The 27,907-nt window shown below is 43.4% G+C and overlaps 1 protein-coding gene across 1 annotated transcript in view; it reads right to left on the reverse strand.

Annotated features, from left to right (window-relative positions):
- Nucleotides 1-27,630, reverse strand: part of CEP120 (centrosomal protein 120) — a 417,274-nt gene extending 389,644 nt beyond the window's left edge. The window contains exon 1 of the mRNA XM_085632676.1: nucleotides 27,302-27,630. Coding sequence (XP_085488802.1) covers nucleotides 27,302-27,350 — 49 coding nt within the window. The 5' untranslated portion in view covers nucleotides 27,351-27,630. The remainder of the gene's footprint in view (nucleotides 1-27,301) is intronic.
- Nucleotides 27,631-27,907: the final 277 nt, after the last annotated feature.

Consider the following 27,907-nt stretch of genomic DNA (forward strand, 5'->3'; position numbering starts at 1 on the left):
GCCCCTTGTCGGCCAGAAATTTCAAAACCGTCAGTGACGCTTTTTCACATTCATGTTCGCTTCGGGCGGTGATCAGCAGATCATCGACATATTGAAGCAGGGCAGTGTTAACTGGCATGTGGATACTATCAAGTTCTCGTTTCAGTGCTTGGCTATAGATGCTGGGGCTTTCTGTAAATCCTTGAGGTGCGCGTGTGAATTTAAAACTTCGTCCATTTAAACTGAATCCGAACAGATATTGACTTTCCGGATCGATTGGGACACTAAAGAAAGCATTCTTGAGATCAATTACAGTGAAGAACGTTGCTTCTGAGTCAATAGCTGTGAGTAATGAAGAGATATCTGGGACCACAGGGTATTGTGGTACAATACATTTGTTTAATTCGCGTAGATCAATAACTAATCGATATACTGGTGGTGCTTTTGGATCTGTTCTTTTAAGAATCGGAATTATCGGGGAATTACATACATTGGAGTCAGTTTCGACAACCACTCCTTGTGCAATGAGCTCGTCAATGATTTGCAGTAAAGCCACTACAGCATCTGGTGGTAACTTGTATTGTCGCATTCGTGGTAGTACTATTCCTGTTTTCAGTGTGACTCGATATGGTGTAATGTTCATGCAACCAACATCAGTGGGGCCTTGTGCCCATAGATGTGTAGGTAAATTCTGCAATCGGTGATCCATGTCTCTGGACACGTAGTGACCTTTAAAGTCACGTAAAAATAGTCGTACTCCTTCCGGAGAACAACATATTATGGCTCCTAGAGCTTTCAATGTTTTTATGCCTAACAAGTTTTCTGGACATGATTTAGTAAGCAATAAATCTGTAGTACGTGTCAATGGACCAACTGTAAGTGGAAGAGGTTGTGTTACGTCATTAATTATAGGTTTTCCTGAGAATCCAAGGGAAATATTTTGTGAGCCTGAGAGGGGTGCCCCTGGAACTTCACTGCGTCTTATAGTTGTTCTGCTTGCCCCTGTATCAAGTAAAAACTTTCTGTCTTCCCCTAATAGTTCACTATGTACATAAGGTCCCTCTTGGTCTACAGGTACCTCAATAAGGGGTAAGCCAACTTCCCTCTCTAGGCTATCTCATGAGTATCGCTGATAATCGGGATAATCTGTTTGTGCGTACTGATACATCTGTTGTGTCGTTGCTTGTGTTGCAGCAATAGGCTGCGCTTGTGGTGGTGCTACGATCTGTTGTGGAGCTGCCTGTTGCGGAGCTAGTTGTTGCGGAGCTAACCTAGGTTGTGTATGCTGAGGGATTTGTTGTTGATTCTGATCCTGTCTAGGTAAACGTGGTCTCTCCTGCGTTCTACCTGTGGCAATATTATGTTTCAGGACTGGACAATCGTGTATATAATGACCTGGTTGTTTACAATAGTTGCATGTCCCTTTCGCAGGACCTGCGGAATCACCCTTTTGATGACCATCGGCTGGAACTGACTGTGCAACAAGCATTTTCATTTTTGTATCTTTCATACGTCTTTGTTCGTGTTCTTGTTCTTCTCTAATTCTATTGTGGTGATATTGTAACATCTGTAACATCTGTGATGGGGTATTACCTTGCCAGGTACTTTCAAATTTCAATACTCTATTCTTAACTTGCAGCAGAGAATTTTCAACTAATTTTGTCACAAACAGATGTGGATATGACTCACTACTGGCTTTTATGCCACTATTTATACTAAAACATTTTTCAAATCGGGAATAGAAATCACTAGTGTCTTCATCTGGCTTTTGTTTACAGGCTGAGATTGCACCCCAGTCTTCCTTTTTCGTAGTTAATAAACGTGGCAATACCTGTATTAGTAATCCTGCTAATGCTGTAGTCTTTTCCCCAAGCCCTGCTCCTGCAGCTCGGGCCTTTTCTTCGTTTTCTAATGCTGTCCAATCTATCTTTTGGTCTCCCACCTCCCATTCTTTTTCTTTGAGTTTCTCGTAAACACCGGCTGGTAATAGGACTTTTAATATTTTCATAATGTCGGGGTAGGTATACTCTCCCATGAGTAACATGTCCTTTATTTCACGGTGGAAACCTGCTGGGTCCTTGTCATGGCTGGGTACTACTTTCTTCATTTCTAATAATTCCAATTTAGTTATAGGCGTGTACACAAATACGCGTGTAAAATTATCACCGTCACTTCTGATTGGGTGCACTTCGCGTAACGGGTTCTGTCTATCTATGTGATACATTTTTCTTCCCATGATGGGAACTGGAACGTGTTCTGGGCATACGAAATTTAAATATTGGTTTCGGGATTCTAGAATTTCCTTAATCAAATCAGTACCTGACCCTCTCCATATGTTCGTGAGTAGTTCTGTCAATATGTCAGGTAAGGGTCCTGGATCGGAGTGTTGGCTTTAATATAATATAAGGAGGTGTTGAATCATGTATATACTAGCTAAGCGCTGTTCGTATGGGTCAAGATTCAGAAACGTGTGTGCAAGTACATCATCATTGTATTCGCCGGGACTGTCAGCCCATTGTACTGCTGACCTGGCTAATTCTTGTTCGTCCATGGAATCGAGCATGTGGTACCCCCTTCGATCTCGGAGTAATTTATCAGCGGCTTGGAATAGGTGTTCAGGGGATTTTGTATTTAACATAGGATTTGGAAAATGTCTATTATATTCTGAACGTATTGGACGTATCGGGTCGTTAAAACCTCTGGTATTATTATGGGGTCTTCCTCTACCTACATAAGCTATCGTTTCTAATTGCTCTGATTCTTGCTCCTCCTCCTCTTCTGATTCTACTCTGTCTGTTTCTCGTCTTTCTTTATGTATTCGTTCTACTTCCTTGCGGATCTTTCGACACATGGCGATTATACACGCCTGTCTATCATGTTTCTCTTCTGATATGTTCTGACCCCTTTTGGCAAGTCTTTGCATGGTTTCGTGATCTGCCCCAGGCCTGTCTTGATTCCTAATTACACAATTTATGAAAAAACGTAGTAGTTGTCTTTGGACATCCACTTTCTGGTATTCCATAGCTTCGTTAATACTTTCTGGACCTCGCCCTGTTTGGACAAAGCGATATATTTCGTCTAGGTGTTCACCCATTCCTGGTATCGTCATTAAATACAATGTAGCTCGTCTTATACGTAGTGATGATATGAGCAATTTATCCTGTCTACCTGGTACTGGGTCGTATCTACAATCCACAAGCTGTTCTTTAAACATGTCGGATGTCGCTAGTTGGGGTGTACGTTGGAGTGCTAAATCTCTAAGGGTCTGTTTATTTCGCGGCGGTGTGGCAAACATGTCTGTCGTACCTCCTGTAGCACCATCTGAAGTGCTAGGCACGAAAGGATTCGTTGGGCGTAGGATAGAGATTGTAGATGCGGGAAAAACTGTAGAAACGGACGGGCCTGTTGGAACTTGTGTAGGAGTTTGTAGTTGCGGGGATACAGACGAATGCTCTTGGTGTTGAACACCATCGACAAGCGGTGTGGGTGGTATGGCATTAGCATACTCGGGAGCTGCGTCATCTAAATAGGAGGAAAGGAAAACGTCCTTTGCTGTTTTGGGATGAGTTTTGGGATGTGCTTTTATCGGGAGCAATGGAGGAGTTAAGTCTTTTGGTATTTCCGGGGTAGCCTTAGGTAACCCTTCGGCCAGAAGAGGATACATACCATTCATAAGAGCGTTTCTTTGTCTATCTACTTGTTCTGATTTTACTCGGGTACCTTCCTCAAGTAATAGATTTTCTCGGGTTTTATTTGAATTCTCTCTACCTTTCTCTTCCTGTCTGAGTGCTTTTTCTGTACGTCTATATGATTCTTTACGCCATAATTCAATGGCATCTTTCTGTGACTGTCTGGCTTTCTTTTTCCATAATTCTTCTTCTACTCTCATGATGCAATCTGCATCCCAGGTCCCCGCTGCGGGCCATCTCTGACTCTCTGGTAATTCCTTGGTGTAGTCCACCCATAAATCAAGAAATAATACGGCATCTAGGCCATGCTTATGATACATAAAGTATCCTGGAGTGTCCCTAGGTGGGATGGGAACAGCTTCTTCGAGTACACCTTTTCTAGTTTTGATCTGTCTTAGTTTCGAAAAGAGCGGCATTTTTAAACCTTATTACTAGAACACACTTTATACAAGAAAACACAATAATGAACAGTCATTCACACCACAATATATAGAACGTATTTAAAACATTTTAACACTTAAAAGTTTTACGAACAATGATAACTAATAGAAAACTAGTTACTGACATAATACTGACACTAGATAGTACTTATTTATATGCAAGACATACTATATATACTGCTAAACAGTACAGATACACTGCTAAAACAGTGCAGACCGGATTTGTGTACCCAAACCCGTCTTGACCGGCACAGACTATGTGCACGTAAAATGCCTCCCCGGTAATGGTACTCACCGGGTAGCTCGGAACGGAAGGCCTCGGAACGGAACTGAAACTGGACCGGACTGGACTCGACTCGACTGGACTCGGAACTTCGGAACCTGGTGGGCCTCTGTATACCTCGGATCTTGCTCTCTCAGCTAGGCTCTGGTCGGGATACTTCGCACTTCTCACCGCCTCGTCTGGGTGTTGATCGCAGTCTCAGTCGTCCCCGCTTGGCCGGAGGGAGATACAGGAAATCCTGCAGGTACGCGTTTTTGTCCGTTCAGCTGTGGCAGGAGACCGGGCCTGCAACGCACCGCCGGCGCGTGAGATGAGAAAGTGTCCCTATTCGGGCGCCAATTTATGTGGTAAATATTTCATTACCGGTACTATTTTTTATGCGGTAAAGTCTATTAAGAATAACTCAGTAAATATAAGAGGCAGAATCCGTGGTATTAGAGGTTTTAAAAGGCTTTATTCCTATACAAAGGAATACAATTCGAATTGTAGGCATTCTATTCCATCACCACGAAAGTTCAGGAAGGAAGGGCATACATTATTGACAGATAGGCAGTTTTATAGAAAATACATTACAGTGAAACAGATGCAAGAGGCGTAACAGCTGATAGTGCAGATAAAAGGTGCATACGTAACTAATAGAGGCGGTACATGGGCGTAATTTAATAAACGTCATCATACATGATGTCACAAGTGGGTGGATCCATAAGAGAATCCTGCAATGTCAGCAGAAATAGTTGGCAGAGATGCACGCGCAGCCGCATGACGTGTGATTGACGTGCAACTAGAGGCTGAAGGGGACTTGACATTTAGCTCTACATGTGGAGACAGAAGTCTGGGGGTCATGTCAACCTAATCCCAAATCATATCTAATATTCTATGTTTAAAGAACTGTGTTATCCAAAAGGAGAGGTCTCTAGGATAGAATCTATTCTATACTGACTGTTAGTGCGTGTACAAGCGTCTAAGTGTCTACACTAGATGCGAGGGGGTAGGAATATTCCATGGTAACGGGGCTATGAATTACTTGCATGAGGACAGCGAGGCCTGGCCCTTTGCACGGTAGCTGGAGGAATGTTTACCTAAACTACTAGACAGGAATGCATCGGATGAGGAGCGGAGTAGATAATCTTGAAGGTGAAATACAGTTTTTGGCAGGCGACAGGCTGGATCAGGCACCGTTAGCCGCGCAGGGAGTAGGACAAAGTTCATGGACACAGATGCAGGCTCAGACTGGAGCTTTCAGAGGCAGAAGGCAGGAAAAGGCTTGATGACAGAATTCGGGCCTACTCGCCTGAATCTGTAAAATGTGGAAAGTGAACCACATAAAGTCGGTGGCCTTTCATACTTAGGAATGGAATATCTGACCCATTCATGGTGGATCTGAAAGAGGACATGTTGACGGTGGACGCACATATATTTGCGTCTTCAAAACTGGAGCAGGAGGGAACATACATGTACTTATAGCATGTACATGGAGCCGTTGGGGTCTACGATAGGGGACATAACTGATCACAAAATTCATATTTCCTCAGCACAAGAAATAACAACAGGGAAGCTCTACTGGAAAAAGCATTAAAAGCAAAAGAGGATGATAGGTTAATATGTGTGAATACATTCAGTACAGCTTCTAATCACATTAAAAAAATAATCAATAAAAACAGAATCCTGAATACAGGAAGACAATTTAGAAATAAACATGTTCTCTCATAGAAGAGACAGGAGTGTAAAAGACATTCTGGTGCACACAAGTCCTGAAAAGACTCAACCAAAACAACCAACTGTGGACAATTTGTGGGGGCCACCGGAGTAGAGAGGGCCATCTCCCTTATGGCAACTACAGTAAATGTCCTCTCACAGAGCAAACTAAGACATTGAACCTGGGGCTAGGAAAACATTGGAACTTACGTAAGCATGCCAACTGCAATTTGTCACATGTTATATATAAACAATAACCTGCCCATGAGAGCTTAGATACATTGAAATGACCAGCAGAAAATTTAAAGCATATATATGTGATATGTGAGCATCACACTAATTTGCAATGCAGGAGGAGCAATAACCCAAATGTCAAATCATTACATTAAAATGGGACACAGAGTGAACCACCTACATTCGGTTATTTTGTAAAAAGCCTGATAACTTGACTAAGAACATGGAACATATCCCTTGCAAAAAAGAAACAGCGATGGGTTTATACGTTAGCCATGGACAGGACTGGACTAAATAAGGATATATCTTGGGACCATTTATATTACCGACACGTGACCCTTAGAATTCGGGGAATAACATATTACACATTTACTGACTATTTCTTTAGAACACACTTCCAGCAATGTGGATATAACTCACCCAGACTTAAATTGAACTTAAACACTTGCATACACACTTTATGGTTTAGCAGTGCTAAACAACCAAACAATTAAGAGTAATACAGGAATAAAATCAAAACTACCCCCGACACAAGAATGGACCCTTTTGTATGCCTTCCATCAGTATTATAAAAGGTAATCACCGACTACTGATGATGAGATACAAGTACTGAGCTTTGATAATGGCCCAAATGCTGTATATGAAAGAAAGAGAAAAAAAAAAAGAGAGAGAGCACCTGGCAAAGAAAATTTGCCGGTCTGCTGTGACGTATGACGTCATAACGTTGACATGGTCAAGTGATACGGAAGCGCCTGGACACTTAAAAAGGCACGAGTCTCCCGTAACATGCTTTCCATTCAGGGGACGGAGATGATAACTAGGTGAACTGAAGGGAGCGATCCTTTGACGAAGTGCGTAACAACAAACCTGCATTGATTGCCGCTACCATATTTCCTCCTTTTGGGCCTATTATGTACTCATGGGATTATGTGATCTCTGATTATCTTACAGTGTGCGACTATACGGCGCGCCTCACCCCCCAAACCCCTCTCTCCCCCCAAGAAAGAGATCGCATAGGCACACTATGTTTAATTAAATTACTGGGAAAATGTAATTATTATAAGGCTGCTCGACTCAAACGACTACAAATGTCAATGATGAACTTCATAGTTATGCACCAATATTTTCACAAATACTTTACAGGCTCAGGGCTTTTGGGAAATCGTTGTAACTACAGACCCTTGGTGAGGGATCCTACTAAAGAACTGCAGGCAACCATTATTAAACTGGTGACAGAAGCTAAGGAGAAAAAAATGGTTGACATATAAAGAAGCCGAATTTCTGATCAATATGAGACCGAGAGTTCCGGCATTTTATATAGTACCCAAAATCCACAAAGCACAACGACCCCCACCGGGACGCCCGATTGTTTCGGGTATCCAGTCCTTGTTGGAACCTTTATCGCAGTTTGCGGATTTTTTTCTGAGGGAGTGTGTCATTACCCAACCTTCCTATGTCCAAGACACAACAGATGTACTGAGAATTTTAGAGGATGTAACATACGACCCACTTAACCAACTCTTAGTCACCATAGACATTGAATCGTTGTACACAAGCATCCCCCAGTGGCAGCAGCACGTGCCCTGGGGGATTGCGAGTGGTTTTACGACACCCCTCAGACTTTTGTCTTGCAATGCATAGAGATTGCATTGACTCAAAACTTTTTTGCTTTCAAGGACCAGATTTACCTGCAGGTGTCTGGCACTTCGATGGGGGCAACTTTTGCTCCCAGTCTGGCCTGCATTTATGTAGGCCAGTTTGAGGCATACTATATCCACTCACCAATCTCTTCCAGAGGAACATCGGCCTCTGGAAGAGATATATAGATGATGTGCTATGCATATGGTCAGGCACAGAAGAGAGACTCAATGAGTTCCTAGCATGGTTAAACGATTTAGATGACTGCCTTAAGTTCACATGGTCTGTGAACAGACTATCAGCAGTATATCTTGATCTTGACATTCAAGCAGAACATGACAAGCTAGTGACTACAGTGCACCAAAAACCAACTGACAAAAATTCTTTACTGCACTATAGATCATATCACCCTACAGCCCTCCGAGATAATCTGCCTGTGGGGCAGTTTTTACGATATCGCCGCAATTGCTCTTCTCTACAAAAATATTCGGAACAGGCTACTGTACCAGCCAGTAAGTTGGAGAATCGAGCTTATCCCTAGAAGGTTATCAAACAGGCGAGAAAACGAGCATATAACACGCCACGTGCCGCACTTTTGGAAAAGACACCCAAGAAGAATGGAGACTGCATTCCTGTGGTCACCACCTTTGGTCCACTCTCTACGAAAGTCAGACAAATCATTCGGAGGCATTGGCATTTGCTAAACACTTCGAACATGCAAATGCCACAGCCTCGGTTTGCTTTCAAACGATCAGCCAACATCCGCGATCGTTTGGTACATACCAGACCCAAACAAGAACTACGCGAGACCAGTGTCCCGCATGGACACTACCCATGCGGGAGCTGCTCTGTGTGTGAATATACATCTCCCACAAAGAGTGTTACACTTGCCAGCAAAAAAACTTGGTTCTTAAATAAATTTAGCAACTGTAACACAACCAACGTCGTTTACAGATTGACATGTCCGTGTGATTTACACTATATTGGCCTTACGACAAGGAAGGTCAAAATAAGGATACAAGAGCATTTGAGCACATTGCGTGCAGGGAAACTTAGCACCAAATTGGTGCAGCATTTCCAAACCCACAAGCATGCCCCTAAGGATGTTCGTTGGGTGGTTCTTGAGGGTAATGGGGGACCAATACAATATGGAAACCAGACTTAGCACCAGGGAGGCACGGTGGATCTATCAGGAGGGTGTAGATCAGTCTGGATTGAACGACCTTATTGAATGGAACAAAGTCAATGTATAATCCATTAATCCAACTATTGTCTCTCGGGAGTGCATACACACTCTTTTAGTTGTTTATGACTCTCCCTCGAACCCTATGATGTCGGGTATAAAAGGGAAGATATAACTACTATCGAACACAATATGTTCTATCAATCTGTTGCAGCGTGCTCAAACACCCCTCATTTTATTTCTCATGTGAGGGGAGTAGCTAAATATGGTGGTTGTATACGTAATATTGAAGACAACCCCCGTTGAAAATCACACTAGGTACACATCCTTGGCCATATTGTTCATCATTGGATTAATAAAGCTATCAAACATTCAATAAAAAAAGAAACTCATGTTTCAAGCACGGGCTCTGATTGTTGATTTTTGAACCCGGTTTTAGCTGTACAAACACAACAAGTTACAGCTATGCAAATTAAGACCACTGGGATCTGCACAGGGGTGCATAATGCTGTGCATAGATGGTGTGGCTCTTCTAAATAAATAACATCGTTAATTGGATGATAAAGCCCACATAATATGCACCGATACATAACATATCTAATGTTCCCAACACCGATATTGAAACATCTGTTTTCTGCTTAAACAACAAAAAAAATCGAATATTTTACTAACAATTTTACCATTTAACAATGGCGACGAAGTCAACAGGGCGTGCATACTGAACCCCGTAGTGAAGACGGGGACTACCAGGCGCGGTGACGTGCCGAGCGGCAGTACGTTAATAATTACGCGAGGCAACAGCCGGGCAGACACGGTGCTGAGTTGATACCGGACACTGTCTCGGTCACGGTGAGTTTACCTTGGGCATGCCGCTTTGTAAACAGGCTAGACGGGCGCAAGGCTTTAGAATAAATAATGATAACTACTGGAGAATGTGTCCCGCTAAGTAACAAGATAGCGAGGGATAGTCCCCATCCTCCATTCGTAAATGCTATAGTGAGAGTATATGCTTGAAACAGGGGTATATGTAAATAGGCTAGATGGGGGCAAGGCTTCAAGATAAATAGTAACAACATAGCAAGGGATAGTCCCCATTTCCCCACTCGTAAATGCCATATTGAGAGTATGTGCTTGAGATAGGGGGGATATACTTAACAAATGCCAGCACATGCGCTGTCATTTAAGACTAAGGATATAATGGAAGAATACAGATGTTGGAAGTTGTGCAGTTTTAATCACCTATGGTCTCATGATACTCTGCTATGTTTTACAGATTCATGATAGGAAGTGACTGGAAGAGCCTTTGAAGGAGTGATTGAACGCACACACATAAGTGCTCGAGGGTAAAGTTATGCCCATGATGGGCTACATCCCGGTAAATCTTATGATAAAAATCAGTGAGGGAAGTCTCTCATACTGCATTAAGTTTTTTCTGTGATTAGATGCCAACTAATTATGTTATGTATTGTCTGTCTATCTTTTGTTTCCCTGTGTCTCCAATAGAATTGTTTTTAATAGACAAGTGTTGGTGCAGGGTGGAGCGACAGACCCACGCCCTGAAGAAATTGCCGTGAGTCTCTCCTGTGGCAATGAAACATGTCGGCGTTTTAAATGAGCAGACACACAGCACAGAATAAAAATTGATAGCAAGTGTGATCTACCTCAGTTTTTAGATAGGGACAAGGGGAGAGATATCTTGATCCCCAGGTCCTAATTGTGGGGTTGTATCTGTTGCACGAATTGTTGCACAGTTAATCTTTATCACACACCCTAGCACCTTGTCTTTTGGGGTTTTTCCTTCTCACTCTCATTCTTCTTTACAGTTTTTGTTTTGGAGTGGTGGTAGCGGATGATGAGACCTTGAGGTAACAGGCGAGTACCTTCCTGCTTTATCCTCCCCGGTGTTGCTACCGTGAGGCACCACCATTCCTTTTCCACATCTTTTCACCACATTCAGGGTATTTAGAGACACATGTCACTGTTTACACAGATAGATTTTAATTCTTATAAACTTTTCTTTCTTTTTTGGTGATCCGTTCCTGCAGGAGTACAGATGGTGCAACCACTGGCTCAATAGACTGTCTAAATGTATGACAACTGCTTTAGGATTACGAGCTGTGATATCACCGTGTTAACAGGTCCTTTGTTGTGTATAAGTCATGAGAAGTGTGAATAATTGAAAAGACAATGAGGGGTGCAGGTTGGGAGCGCACTATGTCCTCTGGACCTGCATGATTCCCTAACACTGGAATGGTTGTGCAAATTGTGACTGTGACAAAAATCACAATTAGAAACAAAAATCTATCAATCATGTAAAGAAAATATGAGACTGTTTATGTCACTCAAAGAATTCTTTCTTCCTTTTTTCTACATACAGAACACGGAGAAGACCTCCCAGATTGGTTTGTATCAATGTTTGGAGGGATTGTGACTGAGCAAAATTTGCTTTTAAGAACAAGTAATTACATACGAATTCTGGGGAAATTATGTATCTGATCTAGTCCAGAGGAAAGCCACATGACCATGAGTTGGCGAGAAAGGTGGCTAAATCATGTAGACCGTACTATATGCTTAAGTAATAGTTCCTCGAAGGCATCACCTTTTGTTTTTAATCTTGCCACACAGACCCACATTAAAATTAAACCTATGGCACCATGTAGACATTTTATTCCTCAAGATCCCTCCCAATATACCAAGTGCTCCCTCAAGGGTCAAGATCGTAAGCACGCCCCAACACTGTTTGCATCAGGTAGAGCTCTGTATTGATCAGTGGGTGAGAGTTCTTTTACACAAAAGAAAATACAAATCCCTCCTTGGTGGATTTAGGAAGCTCCTAGTGTGATAATCAATGGGTTGGCTCTCCAATTATTATATGGTTGCAAAACTTTCAATATGGTGCGCGCTAAGGGGGAACAGCAGCGAGCTTGCTTCACTTACATAGATTCAAGTATAAAAACACCGGAACATGTATGCAATATTTAACAATTTGAGGCTACTTATAAAGCTCCTAGTATATATGCAAATGCTTGAATAAGCATGAAAGTAATATTGTTGATTATCTCAAAATAAAGAGTAGAAAGAAATATTGCAATAAAGCAACATCATTCATAAACAATCTTAACATTGGTTGGACACATATCAATATGTTTAGAATTAAATAAATAAATAAATAAAAGAAGATTAATAATGAAGGGTTTGTGCAAAACCATTATGGGAAACATGAACATAAATTAGGACCAGAGTCTTTAAGAAAGCTTTATTATCCACTAACGCGACTCAAAGTTTTTCAAACCAAAACAACTAATAAGCATAGGAAAAAAGTACACCTCAATGTTAACTTCTAATGAAATTATTTTCCCCACAGTCCATCAAGCCCATGTATCATTATGCTCATACAGCATCTATACTCACTCATCATATTGTATAGTACTATGAGTTCCTGGACAAAATACAGAATTGCATTACTGAGTCTCCCCTTCAGAGAGTGCAACACAGCTATACGTGTTGAAAAAGCAGTGCAGGCCAAAAATTTGTGCTGATGAAAAACAGGTAAAGAGTTCACCTGAGAACAGAGTGCATGACCTGTAAGGTATTAGTTAAAGGAAAACTCACGGTTGACAACTGAATTTATGGCCTTAGCACACAGGCACACCGGGACGTATTCTGTGTTTTCAATAGATTGAAACAGGATTAGGCAATGGGAGCAGGAGATTGAATTAGCCAAGAACACACGGAATCTGAGAAGAGGTCTTAGAAGCACAATGATACAGCACACACACAAATAAATATACATTCAACCCAAATACACGTGCATTCTAAAGTAGAAGAATACTTAGTATGTTAAGCATTGTTAGAACTGCAAGAAAGGATGTGTGGAGAATTAGGTTAAAGTCTAGGGTCACAGGTGACCGCATGTTTTCCATAACTAATGTATACCAATGTAGAACTGTCTAGTAATTCATTGTTTGAACTTTTGTAACTAGCATTGTTTAACTGTGTATAAGGTTGCCCCCTGTGAAGCAGCAAATTGAGACAGGCTGTTTACATGTGTAAAGACAGTCGCTCTCCCTGCTGTGACAGTAAACAGCGTTTTTTACAATGCCAAGAAGAGTCTGTCTTTTCTTAATTTTCAAGTTACCATGCAATAGTAGGCAAGCCAGCCTAGGGGCCACTTTTGCCCTCAAACGACTGTTACCATCGGAGCATCGTGTGCCTCTGCTGCATAGATCATTGTGAATCTTTGATGAGGTGAGCAGACACTGTGTTCTCTAAAGTCCTGCCTATTCACGGAGGATGGGTAGGATCCGGGGATTGCCGTCTATAAGGTGAAGACAATGTGGACTTTGTTCCATGTTTTTGTATATACTGTATGACATGTCTCCTTTGGCAATTGTAAATACAGATGTAGATATAAAGATATAAGAGATAAGGGTATCACAAGCAAGATTGTGTAATGTGCTGTGTACTTGTGCTGCACAATATTAAGTTGAAGGCGCTACATAGTCCTAACGTGTTTATCCCAATATAAAGTTGAAGGGATCAATGGGAGTTATTTGAAGTTGGCTTCCCAATATGTGTTTCAATATTTGACAGAGGGACAGCTGAAAGGCTAAACTTTACCTTCAGGTACGATCTGAACACTCCAATTGCCACCTGGACCTAATGTCCAGAAGTCATTCCATGATCTATGAGATGCATGGTTTGAGGGTTTTCTTCTCCAAGTGTGGAGGGAAGTGGCCAATGGTTGCTGACTGCATTTACCGTGAAGAGTAGATCAATGTTGATTCCGATTTAGAAGTAGCTGAAGTGTTTTTAAAATGTGGATAACGAATGCATGCGAGTGAACAGAAATGTGGCCAGAATGATGCCGTAGTTGCATAATGTTATTGGGATGCATAATGTTTAATATATGATTGTTTTGTGCGCATTGACATATTTTCTTGTTTAGGAGGACTAGTGTGACATTTTGAAAGAAAAATCAATATTGACCAGACTGATAAAAAGTTAAAGTGTAAGAGTTGTTAGAAATTCGAGAAATTATAGAGACTTTTGAGCTCATATGCAATCGACTGTTCCAAATGATCAATATTTTTGTAATTTGTTTCTGATTAGTGTGGTTTAAAGCCACTCAGAAATATGCATATCTCTGGCCAAAGGAAGGGGCATTTTGATGATAAAGTATGTTTACTTGTATAACAACAGTCACTCTCCCTGACAGGATAGTAAAGCGCTTAAAATTGCCAAGAGGAGTCTGTCTTTTCTTAATTTTCAAGTTACCCTGCAACGACACATGCTATGGCTGCAGCACTGTCAGAAGGGCTACTGCATAGTCAACACTTCATTGAGAGGCCAGCACAGTCCATTCATCGAAGTTTACTTTCTTGTATTTCACATGGTGCCACACCATGGCCAGTAACTAGTCTTTTTCTATTACAGCTCTTGGTGTCTCTATGTTTCAGAGGAAATGACACCGTTAATGTAGTGCACAATGCCAAATGTAGTGACACAATAGATAATGCCAACATGCAGTGGGGGGGGGGGGGGGGGGAAGAGGGCACCATCAGCCTCATGGACTATTATTGACAGTGTGGAGAACTACTGTATGCCCGGTTACCACTGAACTGGGGTGGTCTCTGCACATTAGTCACCTTGCATGCCCCTGCTGTGGTAATTCCTGCACAGCATGGTTATGTTATGCAAAATATGAGTAAAGCGCGCTTACAACCTAATGTCTCTAGGCACTGAAGCAGTAAGGGAATATCCTGAGAAAGAAATTATGGAAAATGTATTCAGATTGAAGGCAATCAAGAGCATATAAATAAATAGACAAGTCTTAAGTTACTTCCTGAGGGGTGATGCCCTGAAACCGGTCCCAGGATGCTTGTTTCCGGTTCAGGACGGGCCTGGCTTGGCAGTTCGGGATGGACTGTTCCCATGAGGCACAGGGTCAAGACTGATTTGGATATGGTTGGGTCTAAACTGGGGTGGCATGGTGAGCAAAAGAACAATGGATTTAACCCATATCTATTGACTGGGGGTGAATGTTTGATTTGCTCTGCATTCCGTCCATCATCTGTGTGTCTTTTGCTATGATCATGGTACAGCATCTTGAAGATGATCCATTTACGAATAAGCAACCAATGCATGCGAGTTAGGAGTGGACCCGGGGAAGCTCTAGTAGGGAGGTTAGCAATGAGCCTTGATGCAGTGTTTTGGATGATTTGCATACATGACAATAAGGAATCACTATTGGCAACATAAAGTAGATTGTCATAGTCCAAGCAACTGGTGATGAGGACTTGTACAAGGGTCTTCCTGCAGTGCATGGGTAATATTCTAAAAATATTGCTCAGGTGTCGCAGAATATCAAAGCAGGATCCGCAGACTGCATTTATTTGATACTTCATGTGAAGGGTATCATCCAAGAGGATGCCCAAACTTCACTCCACACTACTGGGTGGCAAAGGAGTGCCCAACTCACTAGGCACCAATCATCTGACCAGATCTTCCTGGCCTTTCCAAACATGATGATTTCTGTTTTGACCCCATTAAGTTGCAATATACATAAAGGAGCTGAAGGGGGTAAAGAACAGGTCGCCCCCCACTCACAAAATCATAACCAACAATGGACCTGTTCTATAGGTGAATAAACTGTTCAGTGATCCCTCCATACGTCTAGTAGAGTTATCCAACTTTGTGTGACGGAACAGGGGTTATACTTATGCCGTCTATTCTAGGAAAATCCTAGATCACCTGCTATTCTTTAAAATCAGATGTGTCTGTGGGCTCTGTCTCCCATGGTCTGTACCACCCTCTAATGTGAATAACCAAACATAGATAAAAAAGGAAAAGTGGTTAGAGAGGTTGGCAGTGCCTCACGGGAGTTCGCAGACTGGTACTCGCCTGCATCCTCAGGTTCTCATCATCAGCGACAGCCATCCCACAACAAAAAATTGTGATGAAACAAGAAAAAGAACAAAGTGCTAAGTGTGGTATCACGTGTTGCCAGTGCGCCAGATAGCTTATCCGGGCATTCGGCAGGGTCAACCCTGTAAGGAGTAGCAGGATCTGAACTACAATACCGCTATTCCTAATCTAAAAACGAGCAAGACAGCCACTGGCTGTATTACTTTATTCCGTGCTGTGGGTCTGCTCACTTTAAAACCAACATGTTTCATTGCCAAGGGGAACTTGGGGCAATTTCATCAGGGCAAGGGACAATTTTCCACACTGCACCAATTTTTATCTGTTTTTTATAAAGTACCCTATATTAATAGTGTTATTCATTAAAAACCAATAAGGGCGAGCCCACAGGACTGCACACCCCTGTGAAACATTAATGTTGAAAACGCTTGCTTTTCAGTCTGAATGGCCTTGGATGGGTCGGTGTATCCTTCTCTTTCTCGGACTGTGAGGATTTTGTAATGCGCATTATGTGACCATCTTGCCGAGTGAGAACACGTAGGCGGTTATTTTTTCTAATGAACAATAACTTGGACTGTACACATATTTCAATATATTATCAGCTAGAAAACCACAAATGAAGCATTTTTGTATTCTAAAGTGTGATGGAAATGTTTTAATAGGATCAAGAATGGATCCACTTTTCTTGGTGATGCGCAAGTGATAAACATTCTCTGAACCTCGATTTGCACACGTCATTTGTGCGGTAGAGATAGTGCACGTGCAGCGGCCCTATGAACAGCTCCTGCGGTCTGAATGGCAGTGCGCCGACCGCATACTTTAGTAATATCTGCGACAGTGTCCCACAATGCACCATGCTACATACCACACCCACACCTCTACCCAGCTGAAGGGGCGGACGGTTTGTTGCACTCCTTTGTGTAACGCTTGGATTTTTAACAATCCTGTAACTTCAGTGACAGAACACTGATGGCAGCCCCCCTACACTCCACATTGTTCCAGCAATAATGAGAATAGGGAGTCCGTCCTTGCCAGGGCAGCATCTGAGAGTTCCTCAAGTCAAGAGGCGCAGTGCATTCTGGTACCTGTAGTGTGCTTGTACCCACAGCCCCAGGAGCACAGAGCTCCAGAGGGCAGAAAAAAAACCCTTGGTGCGAGGCTGACCCCACATGGGGATGCTTGGGGGCACTCCCCGGTTTCAAGGCCAGTGGGATCCCCAGGCAGACAGTTCATGGCTTATAGCGTGTTCTCCGCCAGCAGGGGGCGGCACAAGGAAGGCAACAGGTGCACTAGGAGGTGTCTTGAAGTGCGGGGGAGGGGGGTAGGGAGGAGGGGGGGAATTGATAAACTAGAGATTAAGTCAACCTTGAATTAGCCCTTACAGAGTTTATGAATATAACCCACATCCAACAAAACGAATTGTGCAAATGTGGCAAAACGCAACAGTGCCATAAAGTCCTAACTTAAGGTCTTAAAACATTATAAAGATGTGAATACACCGAGAGACAAACTCATTTGTAGGAGATAGAATCACTTCCTTTGGCCTTGTGACCATGCTGAATCCGGGACCGGCCAGTACAGACAGAAAGGGATTAAATCCCGAATTCCATTACCACAAGGTGGACTTATACTGACCATTGGGGGGCGCGGCTTCAAGCTCCCGCCACTCACATCTTAAGGGGTAACGATGATTGTGCCTCGCCATTCTCAAGCCCCCTCGCCCCGGTCCAGGCATCCCTTTAGGGCCAAGAACTACAGTTACTGACCGGCTCTGTGGTCAGTAATCCCGCTTACAACTGAGCTACCGCCAGAGTATGCAATACCTCTCGGGCACAAACCCCACCTTAAAATTCTGCTTGCTTACCACTAGAGTATGCGATACCTCCAACACCACCCATCCTAAAACACTGCACGGATACCACCAGAGTACGCGATACCTCCGACACCACCCATCCTAAAACACTGCACGGATACCACCAGAGTATGCGATACCTCCGACACCACCCATCCTAAAACACTACACGGATACCACCACAGTATGCGATACCTCTCAGACATACCCACATTGTAAGATACTATCAGTTAACAGCATCATTCAGGACTGAAACCCGTCCAGCGTGCAGCACCTCAGCACTGTGCTGTAGTATAAAATAACGCTCAGTGCATAATGTATAATTCGAAGTCACTAGCTTCACCAACATCCCCCGTTTACCGCTCTGTCCCGTGTTTGGTTATTTACAGAGGCAGACCCAAACCTGTGGGAAGAGATAGCAATATCTACAAAACTGGCGGGAAAAAACGAACCTTCACTTTTTCTAAATTGAATACTTGTGTGCTCACCATATACAGTTTGATTCTTTTACTTTGCTTTAAACAAAGTTATGTTGGAAACACTTGATCAAAAAGTACTCATTAAAAGGTTATTTGAGACCACGACAGACCCCAACCCCCATACTTTATAAATCCAGGAATGCATACACCGTCTTGGGCTACTGGATGGCCTAGCATCAAAGATATAAAATTCATGCAAAATCTCAATAATATAAATTTATGTTGTACTCTATTGACGTTTACTAGGTAAAAATAACCACCCTCTATCACAGGCGGGTTTAAATGGTAAGCGAGGACCGCCTGTTCTTTTCCTGCCGTTTATATTCTGCCCTCAGCATAAACATATTGATTCGCTTTTGTTTCGAAACCTTTCTAAATGCTGTTGGATCCCTAAATAGTTCAGATAACCCAACATCGGTCAAATCTGAATAGACATAGTTGAGCCATCTGATCCTTCTGTAGTTTTCCAGTTTAAGGCAGTTTCTTATTATCTTTTGCGTTAGGGTCACAGTGTCCCTCCTCCAAATGGAAAGCTAAATTAGGATAGGGGCTAACCTAATTGCATCTGAAATAGAAGGAAAGCCCAATTCGATGTGTAAGATGTAGTTGGAACAGGAAGGCAGTGGGGACACTCGGGACTTAATAAAGCGGTTTTCAATAGTTTGGAGTGAGTTTATTGGAGCCATGCCCCAGACACCTGCCCCATATGTTGCTGCGGCCTTTGTCTTGGCCTGATAAATATTCTTTATAGGGAGTAGTGGTCTGGCGCCCAGCTTTTTAGAGAATGATTTTATGGCTGGCAGACTTCTCTCCATTCTTAGAGTCCTTCCCTCCACCAGCTTTTACCATGTTAGATTTCTATCAAAGAGAACCCCCAGATAGGGAAAGGTGTCTACCACTTCGATTCTTCCAGAACCCGCATGGAGGTACAGGGATTTGGCCCGTGTACCAGCCCCTGCTATAATAGTAAAGGATTTGGTTTGTTTGACTTTCAGGTCTATTGAATCCATATAAGCCACGAAAGTGGTTATGAGGCGTTGAAGGGTTAGCCCCGTTCTTGCAATCAACCCTGCATCGTCTGCGTAAGCCAGTATAGGTAACAACTGCGTATCAAACACAGGGATGTCCCGGGATGCCCCAAAGAGGGCGTCCTCGACATCGTTAGTATAGCTGGAGAAGAGAAACGGGGCGAGGATGCAACCCTGCCTTACCCCTCCTAGCAATCTTAAATGGGTGGGTGCATTACCCATTTTTGGTGTCGCAGACACAGGCCGTGGCATTTGAATACAGCTGACGAATAAAGTGAATTATGGCTGGCTCAATCCCCATCTTCTCCATTATTAACCAGCTTGGGGTGAACCACGCAGTCAAATGCTGCTGAGAGGTCCATAAATGCCATGTAGATTTTCCCTTCTTTCGCTCTGGTATATTTATCCATTATTAATGCTAAGTTTAAACGATGGTCTACAGTGCCTTTTCCCCGCTGGAACGCATACTGCGCCTGAATTAAGATATTTTTCTCCTGAGCCCACCCCTCCAGTCTGAACAGAAGGAGTCGACCCATGAGCTTTGCTGTGGTATCCAACAGGGATTGACCTGTAGTTCTTTGGGTTTCCCCTCTCCCCTTTTTTGTAGATTGCGTCAATTACACTAGTTTTCCATGAAAGGGGGTGTGGGGCAACTATGGCTATATTATTAAAAGCATTCGTTAGCAGGCGAACCCACAGGTCCAGATTTTCCTGGAAAAAGTCAATCGGGACTCCAACAGGGCCTGTGGCCTTAACAGGGCTGCACAGCATTCTCATTTCAATGGGTGAGAAAAACAGCATGTCCTGTGAGGTGGGCTCTGTGTTGATAGGAAGTGTGGTAGGGGGGAACTCAAGGCAAAGATGTTAACAAAATGAGCCACCCAAGCTTCTTCATCTACATTGTTGTCCAGTGTGGGGTCCTTTGGATTTTTAAAAGTGGGGGACATTGATTATCTTCCAGAATTCTCGGCTATTACCCATGACGGCTGCTGTTTCACGTTCCATCCAGACCTCCTCCTTGATAACCCTTTCCCTATTCCTTTTAGCTAGATTATAAACGATGCGTAGTGATCTTATTTGATCTGAGTTTCTGGGTTGGGCTTTCATGACTGCCATTAGCGCTTTTCTTGATTTTGTGCAAGGGGAGTTGAACCAGCCCTTCCTTGATACCGTATCTGGTTTAAAACGCGTAAAAGCCAATTTTATTTTCTCTAGAAGATCTCTAAAGGAGGACACCACGGCTAGTGACTGAGAGTCGAATTCCAGACAAGTGAGGATAATGTCCTGGTTAAACAAAACAATTTCAGGGACTAGTTTAATCTTATCAATTTGGGCCCACTTGAGTTGGAAGCCATTTTTTCTTGACAGGGTTGTCGAATCGACAAGTGACCTTGTTAATAAGGGGGTTAGTTACTAGAATGAAATCAATCATTGATTTATAGCCATTTCACCGAAATGTTTGCCCAGGGTGGCCTATTGATGGATTCAATGTATTTGCTATTTCCATGTTACTAGAAAATAGAATCCTATTTAGGCAGTTTCCATACTCGGTGTGGGTGACATGGTATGTTGGGTTTCTCCCCACATATTCTAAGCCACAAACACGCTCTTCGTTATGCTTGCAGGGCTGTAAGTTGAAGTCCCCCACACAGATAAAATAGGGAGCCTCTTTCTTTATAAGGGTTGCATGTTTCTCTATTGCCTTATTCACCTCAGCTGCCACTAGATGCATATTTCCCCCAAACGCATTGTTCTAGAAATTTATTAAAAGCCAGGTACCTTCATTTGCCACCACTTGTGTTGAAAGATGAAAATGGGGGCTTGTGGGTTCAACTTTTTTGACTGTTACTGACAAGGTGTTTGGTATTAGTGTTAAAAGACCTCCCTTGGCCCTCCCTGCTACTGATAGAGTACCCAGTGTCTGATAAGAGGGGTATACATTTAAGAAAAAGGGATCCGTTGACCATATCTCCTGTAAGCATGAGATATCATGGTTTTGCCAATGCTCATCACCTAGTATTTGGCCAATGCCCGCCACATTCCAAGATGCTAATTTAAGAGTGTTATTATTTGCCCCCATCTGTGTATTATCTATCTTTGGACTCCCTTGGATGACGGGGACTGGGATATCCCGTACACTCACGGCCCTCTTGAGGTTTAGTTACTACTAGGCATAGTCAGTCACATGCTTCCAGGTTAATTAGGGGGGGCGAATCTGTTCTCCAACCTCATGCCCGTAGCACCAGGGATTCCAGGGTGTCCTGTCAGATTTAGCCATGAACGGGGGCCCCTCAATTGACCTCTATAAAATACCGCAATCGGGAGGGGGGGGCCTATACAAGTATTTCAGCGGTAAGGCTGTAATCTGGGTGCCCTTGGGTGGAACTTTGTATAGCTACGCTAAGATAGATCCAACTACAGGTTCGTTGTTGAAATTTATAACCACACAATCACCCGGTATTACTTTCCTCGAGGTCTCCAGCCACCCTATCCTTCTGGCCATAAAAATATGAATAGACAAAAGACTGCCCCTTTCCCCCACATAAATTAGGTGATGCGTCAGCTAGTGAACGGCTTTGTCCATTAATTGGTCAGTCGTTTCTTGTTGATCCTCCCTCAAAAGCGGTACATTCGCCAACACAAGTCGGGATGCTGCCAGAGGGAGATGCAAGGTCCGGTACACAGTAACAATGGGTCCTGGGTTGAGTTTTTCCCGCCTCAGTGGGTCCTCCCTCCTCCTCCTCCCCGCCCCTGGTGATGCTGCCACCAGACTGGACGGAACGGTGCTGAGGTGTAGATTTTGTGTTACCTCCTCCAGTGGATTCTCAGAATATTTATTTGGTGGTACTGAGGGCATGTGTGTAAGGAGGGAGGAAGTAGTAGGAGTATTAGCTTTTGAGTATTTGTCGAGGCCAAAGGTAATTTGTATCTGATCTAGGTGAGGGCACCCGACTTCAGATACTAGCAAATGGGTCCCCACCTGTCAGTGTAATTCAGGACCAGAACCAGGACCCTTTGCAGAGCGCAAAGATTCCAGAGAGCGGAAGTTATTTGCGGTCTGGAACTCCATTCGATCTGGGTTAATTTGTGTAAAATAGGGTTCAACAGGACGGAGACCGTATTTTCTAGTTTCTTCCACATAACGTCATCGTTCATCAGTGGTGGAAGTGGTAAAGGTCGATCCAGTTTCTTTTTAAACAGTCCCCCTTAATTTAGGTGGTCGGGTGACTTTCGGAGGCTTCGGTTTCAGTGGGCCACCACCCCATCTTCTCTTAACTGGTGGCTCAGAATTAGTGTCCAGCTGTATTTGCACGGCTGAGGCCCTAGTGGTTGATTTTGCAATACTAGATGTCGCAGAAGGGGGTTCTTGGGAGATAATCTCCATGTGTAATGCTGGTTGAATTAAAAGAGTCTGTAAGGGAGCATTGTCCGTACTCTGGCCCCCCCAAAGAGGAACACTTCTGAAGGATGGGCTCCCAAGATAGGCGTTGTTCAGTTATTTCAATTTCGTAGGTAAGAACAGACGCAGTCCTTGTTAAAAACGCATAGAGGATTCCTACCAATCCTCCACCCGCCTGCTCGGTCTGGCCCTTGCGCTTAACCATTTTATAAGGGAATATTGGAGTAGATGATGGTAAACAATATGTGCACAGTACCTTGGCAGAATCACCGTTGTTGGAGGGGGGCCCAGACCAGCCTCTTCCGGGGCTCCAATGGGGGCAGCCCGGGTTCGGCCCCGTGCGCGTCCCACGCTGCGGGTCTATGTCATGCCTAAATGGCGTTTCCTCTGCCCAGGTGGGTGACGGGAGACCAAGTCCCCCAGCAGAATCCCGTCCAAGGACCAGCACAGCTCAGGCACCTCTCCGCAGCGGCTACACACCCCGCAGGTCTACGTCGCGCCTAAACGGAGTTTCCTCTGCCCAGGTGGGTGACGGTAGACCGAGTACCCCACCAGAATCCCATCCAAGGACCAGCACAGCTCAGGCTCCTCTCCACAGCGGCAAAGAAACAGAACACTTTTCTTCTTTCCCTCCCAGCCCGATCCATGTGCACACACTCCGGTGCAGCAGCACGTTAATCTCCTCACTCGGCCACAGTACAGGGCATGTATAGTCAAGTGACCTTCAACAGAGGTGGCATATAGTACTTTCCACTTCCTGAATGGTAATGTAATTGAATGAGTCTCTTCCCCTAGTCTTTTCCTCAGGGTTTCCTTATGGTTACAAATTTCTTTAAAAATATTGATAATCTTATACTGCAAGTGAGAAAACAATGTCTCACATAAACTCATACAAGCGGGAATGGCTGTGGCACACTTTTCAGGTTGTGTGCGCTCTTATTATTTTGAAGAGCTCCTTAGAAGTTGGGGTACTATTGTCAATCTTCTAAAATATTTTCCACTTGGATCTCAATTAAATATTTTCCACTTGGATTTCTGTAGTTTGAATGCACTTTTCAAATTACCTTTATCTAGCTGTAGTTTAGAAGGCTCCAGCATCTTTCAAATTTTTACAGTTCTGTTTTCCTCCAAGTTCTGCTGTGAAACCATTTACTCTGAGAATTCTTTCCTCCAAGAGTTACCAGTTGACAGGAGGTATATCATCTAATGCTTCCACAATGGCACTATGGCACCCGGCTAACGCGCGCACACAGTGCTTGATGTTCTAGGGACAAAGAGAGACCTTTGCCAATAACATGAAAGAGAAACTCCAGAATATGCTCCCAACCAATATAATGTCAGCATCGTGATTAATCCAGAGTGTTTACCCACACTCCCACATTAAATGACAACTCCAATCAGAATTTCAGTTCTTCAAAATCATAGACTATCATCATTACTTTAAATACTTAACAGCTCAGACCTTAATTTGAATTCAATGATCATAATTCAAACCAACGCTTTATGACAAAAATATATTCTCAAAAGGTATAAATCTGCCCAATGTAATCAATCACAGTGATAGGAGTATGCAAACGTTTTGTGTATGCTCACACATAATTTGACATATCAAAAAATGATATTAAAAAAACGTATTTTGCAAGTCACTTTTCCGCCATTGAGTAGTTGTTTAGATCCGTTGTAATAACGACACTTCTCTTACAAAACATGAGCAATCAATTACTTTTAACTCGGATCTGTTTTTGGTTTCTACCCATCCTAGTACCTGTTAAAAACCCAGGAAACCCCGCAGTTTTACATCCATTGGCTAAAAAAATAACTCCATTTTTTGAAGGGGAAAAAAGTAATATGCAAGTTTCGGGTAGAATTAGCCTGCACCTCAGTGAGTCAGTGTTTTTCTGTTTTTAGGTCTCGCCTGGCGAACGCAGCGCGAAAGCGCTGTCGCCAGCGAGATCTATTGTTGCTGACTTGCCTCGGAAGTGGGACAGGAGATGGGCACGCACATGCTTTTTGGCGATTGTAGTTTGTGGACGCGCACGTACAGCCACGCAGTGTGCACATCTCCTGTCCCCCTTCCGTCCTCAGCAGCCTCATGCACTTTCACTTTACATTCCACTACTACCACTCATAATAATAAAACTTGGATAAGAAATAATAATTAAGGCTTGCATGGCACACACCATAATTAATCCTTGCTCGGCGGTGGCGGATGAGGCGCTGTTCTTCGGATGAGGCTCTGGTGGCAGAAGGGCGCCTCCGGTGGTTTCCGGGGTCCCCTTGCAGCGTCAGCGCTTCCATGCGCAGGCAGTACTGACGGGACGATGCACGCTTCGTCGCGCTGAGACCGCGTCGCCGCCGCCAAGCGTGCTTGAGCGTGGCCCCGCTGTGCGCGCTCCCGCCAACGGATGATCGAAAGGCGACAGCTGCCGCAGCGCTCTGCAATGCAAACCACAGGGGCACGACCTGCCCCGGTAGAGACAAGCAGCGTGCCAAGGGAAGGAATTAACCCCAGTACACTGCTTTAGGAATAACAATTATTCCTCCTCACTGACAGAAAGATGCACCACCCACTGAAAGTCTTGTCAGTGAATGAAATGCAGCAGCCCTGGGAATGGGTCAGCAATAACAGCAAGGGATGAGGCCCTCTCTAGACGCCCTGCTCTCTGAAGCCAGCCATCCTTGAATATCTTCCACTTGAGGCTCATAACCCCCCCACCCTCCGGGCCTCATTTGGGATTGTCTGATAAATGCCTCCCCCCCCCCCAAAATCAGGCGTAAATACAACGCAAAGCTTCCATCATGATGACACCCCTGGAGCCCCCTCTCCCTCAGATCAGCCCTAAATACAACACAAAGCTCCCCTCACGCTCCAGCTGTCATTTGCGCATGCTGAGTTTAAAGAGACTGGGGCAGCCGGGAGTTCAGACATCCCGGCCCCAGCCCCACCCACGAATTATGAATGTTGGCTTCCAAGGCGGAGTAGTACAAAGACACCTGCGCCCTTATTGCCTCTGCCACCCAAAGCCCCGCCCACAACATGCTATCAAGGAAAAGCTTCAGCGATAAAATGCAGACAAGAAAACCAGTCTCTGCTTTTGGAAAGTGTTCTTGTCGTAGATAAGTACCTACGTGGGATACTGTTCGAAGTGTACGTTATATGGATATTCCAAACAATCATTTGCAATGCATTAGGTCTCGCATTCGCAAGAGTTTAAGCTATTGACAATGTTAAATGCCTTTTATTTATGTTTTAAAAATCAACACATAAATAAACGGCATTGTCATTTACAATGCCAATAGCTCAAACTCTCGTAAATGCGAGACCTATTGCATTGCAAATGCTTGTTTAGAAGATGTGCTCATGAAAAATCATATTGGACTGGTTTAGTGTGGTGTTAAAGATGATCTAACAACGATCCAGACGCAATGCTAAAATATGCTTAGAAGCCAACAGTAACAAAAACCTGCACTTTGAGGAAAAATAAATCATGAGTCATCTTTACTTGACAACAATATGAACCTAATGTAAAGACCTAACGCAGTACGTGCTAAGGTGATCACTAAATTGACATGCATCTAAAGAAATTTGAATTTCTTCAATTAAAATGATTGATGGGTAGCTATATAACACTTTTCCATCTATAACACACTAGTAGAGACTGTAGCTCATCTCAGAGATATTATCTAACTCACGCAGATCTAGGATATACGATCCATTGAGACACTGGTTTGGCTGTGTTTTACTCGCTTTTGTGGGTGGGAATTATTACAATTATATTAAGAATAAGACACTTATTTGCCAACTAAATGACAGTTCTTTAGCTCTACATACACCTCGTTTACAATTTGAGCAGGGAAAATGTATTTCAATGGCATTATAAGCAATGCAAAGAATTCTTAATTAGTGAATCGATTTTCAATCCTCGTCAAGTTTAACTCCTAGTGCAATAATGTTTCACCCTGATGTACGCTCTTTGCGATGTCTAAAAGGATGCTTCAATGAAAAGTGTTTTAACAACAGAAAAACTAACTAGCTTAAGTACCCAGTGCTGAAGAAAATACATAAATACAAGGATGTACATTTCTTTTGCATACTAGATCTGGCTTCAAACGGCACACTGCCAACGTTCAAAGCCCTGTACACTGCAGCGTCCTGCACAGGGTTCCCAGTAGGAATATGTTGTTAATTTGTCACTCGGCAATGCAACGACAGTACCTTATCAGTTTGCAACCTTTCTAAAAAAAAAAGTGTTAAGACGTTGCTGTGCCTGAGTTCTAGGCGGATCGTTGCATAATTGCGCGGGGTTACACTCTTTCAAAGGCTGTATCTACTAGGATAGCAATACCCTGAAGTATGGTTTTGAAACTCATTCCACTAGCCGAGTTTTGAAAAGGTGCAAGCAGCAAACTAGTAATCAAAAACAGACAAATAAGAGTGAGGAATCCATATGGTAAGCCGTGACAGTCACACACCCACCTTCCAGAATGGAGACCACGATCAGTAAGGGGTCTGTTTTGGAACCCATCGCTTTTGGGGGTGATGGGGTCCTCCAGGATTGTCAGCCTGTACTAGACACCCAGGTGCCGTGGTTCCTCTGTACTGCTTGGTTGCGAGTCCTTCTTGCGGATTAAAGATGCTAATGTCGTTGGTCTACCCCCGCCGATGCTACACCATTTACCGCCACTTCACCTCTTTAAACAGCAAGCATCACATTTCCGCCTAGCAACCAGTCGCTGGGAGATGGGGAGCAGTTTGCGGAGGTAGCAATGAACTGAGCCACAGTCGAATTGAAACGGACAAAGGACTGAATTTCAAAGCCTCCACTGTTCACGTTCCTGTAGGTCTCGAACGAATAGATCGGCCATCTTGGAACGGATAAGAATATTAGACATTCTACTAGTAGTTCCACGAGTGTTATTTAAACGCAAATGTATTATAACATTGCATTATTGACTCTTTGGGAAAAATATCTTTTTAGTTGTATTTGACCGTCTTCATAGTTAACATTGGCAAACAGTGTGAATCTATTCATTATATTCTAATGGGAATGTAATGCCTTGAAGATTAAGAAGAAAGTATTCC

Source organism: Triturus cristatus, chromosome 2_1 (assembly GCF_964204655.1).
Source record: "Triturus cristatus chromosome 2_1, aTriCri1.1, whole genome shotgun sequence".
NCBI classification, from domain to species: domain Eukaryota; kingdom Metazoa; phylum Chordata; class Amphibia; order Caudata; family Salamandridae; genus Triturus; species Triturus cristatus.